Genomic DNA, 4,583 nt, shown 5'->3' with positions numbered 1-4,583 from the left:
TGGGCTAAATGTCTCCAGTCCAAATGCTAACTCTTATGTCTGCTCTGTAACCTCAGACCCATTCCTAACCTTTAGTACTTCAGTTTCTATTCTTACAATGGTGCTAACAGTTCTTCAGTATCAAGGGAAGTCATGCAAATTAAATAAGACTATACATACAACATTCATAGAAGAGTAAGTGATAAGTACTATCTATGATAGCTGAAGTCGTGAACTTTCTTATGAAGAGTTCAGAAGAACTTTAAGGACTTACTCTGTCCCAGGGGTGAGTAATAAGATGCTGTTTTCTGGGCATCACCAAAATCATAGACCACTGGTATTGCTGGGCCATTGTCAGTCCAACACTTCCCTCCTCCATATTTCACTGGGAATCTCTACAAGGAACCAAAGAAGTCACTCAGTAGGGACAATAGATATGGGTCTTCCAGGGATGCTGCTGGTCATAGAGGAGATGATAGCTCAGCAACTGAAATAGTCAGAAACAGTTAACTAAGAATCTCTCTCTTGCTGCATTCCTCAAACACCTTCAGCATCTTTGAACTCCCTCCCTCACTGCTCCTTTCTTTCACTCTATTCTCTCCATGTCCCTCTCCTCCTTTCTGCCATTATTTTTCTTTCTCTTGCCTTTTCTGGCACAGAATTTTCCAAAGAAACAAAACAGAAGCATCAACAATTTATGGTTAAGAGAAACATAGACGAGAGACTCATGAAAATATGATACCTGGCCAACTTACACCCATGAAAAACAGCCCCAGAGAGCTTCTCTGTGTACCTGGTAGAGTCCAAACAGATTGTGTCCCAGATGCTGGAAGAAGCCAGTGAAGGTGTGATACCTCAGCAAGGAGCTGTTCCTCCAGTTCTGTAGGGGAGTCTTGTTGGGCACATGCCAGATGCCCAGGTCCTGGGCCTGGATGTCAAAGTAGCCAGGATTCTGTAAATCAGTCAACACTAAGTCTTTGGTTGTACATCTCCAATACCTTAAACCATTTTATACTCACTTGCCCTCCCTTCTCTATAAAAGATATACTGTCAAATTTAGATTCCTATTCAATAGATATAATAGAGTCAATAGATGTCATTGATTATCCTCCACTTTGTCTGTTGTTCTGCTGGCTATGCACACCAGCCTGGTTCTAAAAAGTTACTGAGGGACTGAAAAAGGAAGTCCCATGAGACAAAATACCTACAATAAGACTAGCCACTCACAGACATCGCCACTTTCCGCAGATAATAGTTCCTCCCTACCTCTCGGAAGAAATTGAGACTCACTCCTCTGCTTCTGCCACACTGTCAATCCCCTCCTCCCAACCCTTCCTCCTGCACACTCCCTCTCTCCAGCCACACTCAAATGCTCACACTTCTCCAGCTGGGTGGAGACTGGCACCAACCTTATAGTCATCGGTTGTGGCTCCCTCTGCAGACCCAAAGGTGTTGTAGTTGGCCCAGTTGCCATCTCCCTCTGGGTAGTCTGCTCTGTTGCCCTGCTGACTGGACCAGCGATCACCTGTCGTGCACTTCCCAGCCATGAAGTTTTCATGTATACTGGCCACCAGGGTCCAGCCACCACCCGCAGTGGTCATGTCACAGAAGGTCTGGTAGATGACGTGATTGTTGGTGCGGAGAAAGTACAGGCCATCTGCAGAGACAGCAGCCCAGAGTCTCCCTGTGTGTGGGATCCTGGTCCATCCCATTCCCCAAACCAGATCTAGGAATTGGACATATGGTCTAATGGCTTGTCTTCTGAGTCCTATCATTGTGGCCCTGGGGTACTAGCTTTTCCCTGAGCTCAGAAGGCCATGACCCTGAGAGAAAGGCAACACATAGAATTAGTCAGAACTCACATTGGCAATTTTTCTAAAGCTCAATATAGAATTCTCAAATGACCAAGTAATCCCACTCTAACCCAGAAGAACTGAAAGTTGAGATTCCGATTTTTTTTTAAATCATGAACTAATGTTCATTGCAGCATTAGTCACAGGACCCACAGACAAAGGCAAGTATTCCTCAATCGATGAATGGACAAAGCATTGTGTGTATATACATTCAGTGTACATAATACATGTTGCTTAGACCTTTGCATAACATTTAGATACACAAGCAAAGGATAAAAGAGAATGCATTATCCATATTACAGGATTTGGACATTGTTATAAGTGAAATAAGATAGACACAAAAGGCCAAATATATTTGATTCCACTTAGACGAAGTAACTAAAGAATTAATAAAGACTAAACATTGAATAGCAGTTACCAGGGACTAGTGAATAGGGAGAATACAAATTCATTGTGTAATGGCTATGGAGTTTCTACTTGGAGTAACAAAAAATTTTTGAAGATGGTGATGTTAAAGTAAGTCATGCAACTGAAATGTATGCTTACAGTAGGTTAAAATGCATCCAGGCATAGTGATGCATGCTAGTAGTCCCAGCACTCAGGCGGCTGAGTTAGGAAGGTCCCATGTTCAGCGCCATCCTGGGCAATATATTAAAGGCTCTGTCTTAATATTTTTAATGACTAACTTATCATTAAATATTTTCAGGTGATTATCCACACTGTCTTATTTGATCATCATCAGAAAATTAATATTTGTATTTGTTTCACAGATAAGAAACCAGGATATAGAGAAGTGATACAAAACGTATCCGTTCACATTTATCCTAACTACACTTATTCATATTCTTCTTGCAATTCTTAGGATAATATCAAACCCCTTGTTAGTGACTATATGGTTCTTCCTAGTTTTACCCACTCACTTCTGCTCTGATTTTAACCATTATGTCCTCTGTGTTGCTCATAAGTACTCCAAGGAACTTGATTTTCATCCATTTCTTCAAAAGCATCAGGTCTTTTAGGACTAGGGTCTTAACATGTATTCACAATCATCTCAGTGATTCTCTTCATCCAATGCTGAATGCTGTGGTTAGAAAATGTCCTACAAATATTTGTGCTGTTAGACACTTGATTCTCAAAAATGTTTCACTGCAGCATGCAAAGAAGCTTTGCTAAACTCCTTTTATCTTTTTTTTTTTTTTTGTCGGTTGTGGGGCTTGAACTTTGGGCTTGAACACTGTCCCTGAGCTCTTCAACTCAAGGCTTGTACTCAACCACTTGAGCCACAGTGCCACTTCCAGCTTTCTGGTGGTTAACTGGAGATAAGAGTGTCTTGGACTTTCATGCCAGGCTACTTAGAACCTCGATCCTCAGATCTCAGCCTGAGTGGCAAGGATTACAGGCGTGAGCCACTGAAGCTGGGGTCCTTTATCTCTTCTGCCTTAAGAAAAATCATAAAGGTCTCTGGTAATTCAAAATAGGCATGTTTCGTATATAAGGTAGACAGGTAGGCCATGCAATTGACTGATGCATCAAAATGTATTGGATTCATAAACTGTTTTGTTAAATGATAATTCTTTTATACAATGACTTAATTTTTAAAACTCAAAAAAAAAATACTTTTTCCAACTGAAAACAATAAGCCTAACTGGATCCTTTAAACAGTGCCTCACTCACTTACCTGGGGCATTCTGCTGCTTCTGTTTGATTTCCTTGCAGCTTCTGGGCAATGAATACCAGGAAGGAAATCTCTGGATCTCAGGAACAGTATTGCCCTCGGCTAGAGAGTAGGCAGAGTTTTATTATCATTGCTGGGTTTTCCCCTGTCACTACTTCCAAGTTCACTCTCCCATAGGGGCAGAGGCTCACTGCTAGGTTGAAAGCTCTGAGAATCCAGCTCATCTGACCCAGCCAGCACTGGGCTAAGGCTTTTGCTACTTCCTATAATGCTTTGCACTGTGCTTGGTACAGTGCTAACCACTGGGCATTCAACCAAACCAAACCTCCCCTTAGGTGCTTATCTCTGGGAAATTTACCTCACTGGGAAATTATATTGAGAGGAACAATGATAAGCTCAAGAGAACACAAGAACTCAAGAATGGAGGACCAAGAATCTTAACTGGAGGCAGGGAAGTCTGGAATGGGTTATCTCCTTCACAGAAGACCTTCTAGCCAGGGTGAGATCTTAGATTATTCTTACAGAATAAACATGATTTATCAAGAGGAAAAAAAGAGGGGGGGCACGGTTCCACACCAAGACACAGGGCCTGGAGATAAGGCATGCCTTAGCAATACTCACTGCTACCTGTTAAGTCTTTCAAGAGCAAGAAATACTCAGCCTTCATTCAAGACAGCCTCTGCTCATGGAGAGGCCTGGAACCCAGAGCAACGCAACCTCATTCTAATGTTTCTGAACCCTAAAAATGACCTGGGAGAATTGGCCTCCTGGGAACTCACCTGCACTGCATCCTCTGGTGGCCACAATGAGAAACAGCAGGAAACCCAGTTGAGTCATCCTCACCTGAGGAAAAGCAAAGTGAAGGTCATTATCTTAGCTATTTTCCTCTCTGTATCCCTGTCCTCAACCTCAGGAGAGCCTTGAAAAAATTCAAAATCCCCTTGCCTTTACTCCACACAGCTCTGAGACCTACACCAGAACTGAGTGAAATCAGGGTTCCCCTAACTCACAGAGAGCAGCCCCTTCCCACCACAGCAGTTGTTGAAAACTGCCTGCTCAGAAGAGATGGAAGGATT

General features: G+C 42.5%; 1 protein-coding gene across 1 annotated transcript in view; it reads right to left on the bottom strand.

The window, feature by feature from the left end:
• The window catches only part of LOC150058010 (intelectin-1a-like), an 8,327-nt gene extending 3,744 nt beyond the window's left edge, over positions 1 to 4,583 (bottom strand). Inside the window, exons 1-6 of the mRNA XM_090339812.1 lie at positions 4,518 to 4,583; positions 4,287 to 4,350; positions 3,511 to 3,609; positions 1,389 to 1,636; positions 773 to 931; positions 254 to 374 (exon numbers count right to left, since the gene is read on the bottom strand). Coding sequence (XP_090195938.1) covers positions 254 to 374; positions 773 to 931; positions 1,389 to 1,636; positions 3,511 to 3,609; positions 4,287 to 4,344 — 685 coding nt within the window. The 5' untranslated portion in view covers positions 4,345 to 4,350; positions 4,518 to 4,583. The remainder of the gene's footprint in view (positions 1 to 253; positions 375 to 772; positions 932 to 1,388; positions 1,637 to 3,510; positions 3,610 to 4,286; positions 4,351 to 4,517) is intronic.

This window comes from Megascapheus bottae, chromosome 10, assembly GCF_031878675.1.
Source record: "Megascapheus bottae isolate mThoBot1 chromosome 10, mThoBot2.hap1, whole genome shotgun sequence".
In the NCBI taxonomy this organism is placed as follows: domain Eukaryota; kingdom Metazoa; phylum Chordata; class Mammalia; order Rodentia; family Geomyidae; genus Megascapheus; species Megascapheus bottae.
Note: the sequence above shows the minus strand (reverse complement) of the source record. Positions and strands in the feature narration are given on the sequence as shown.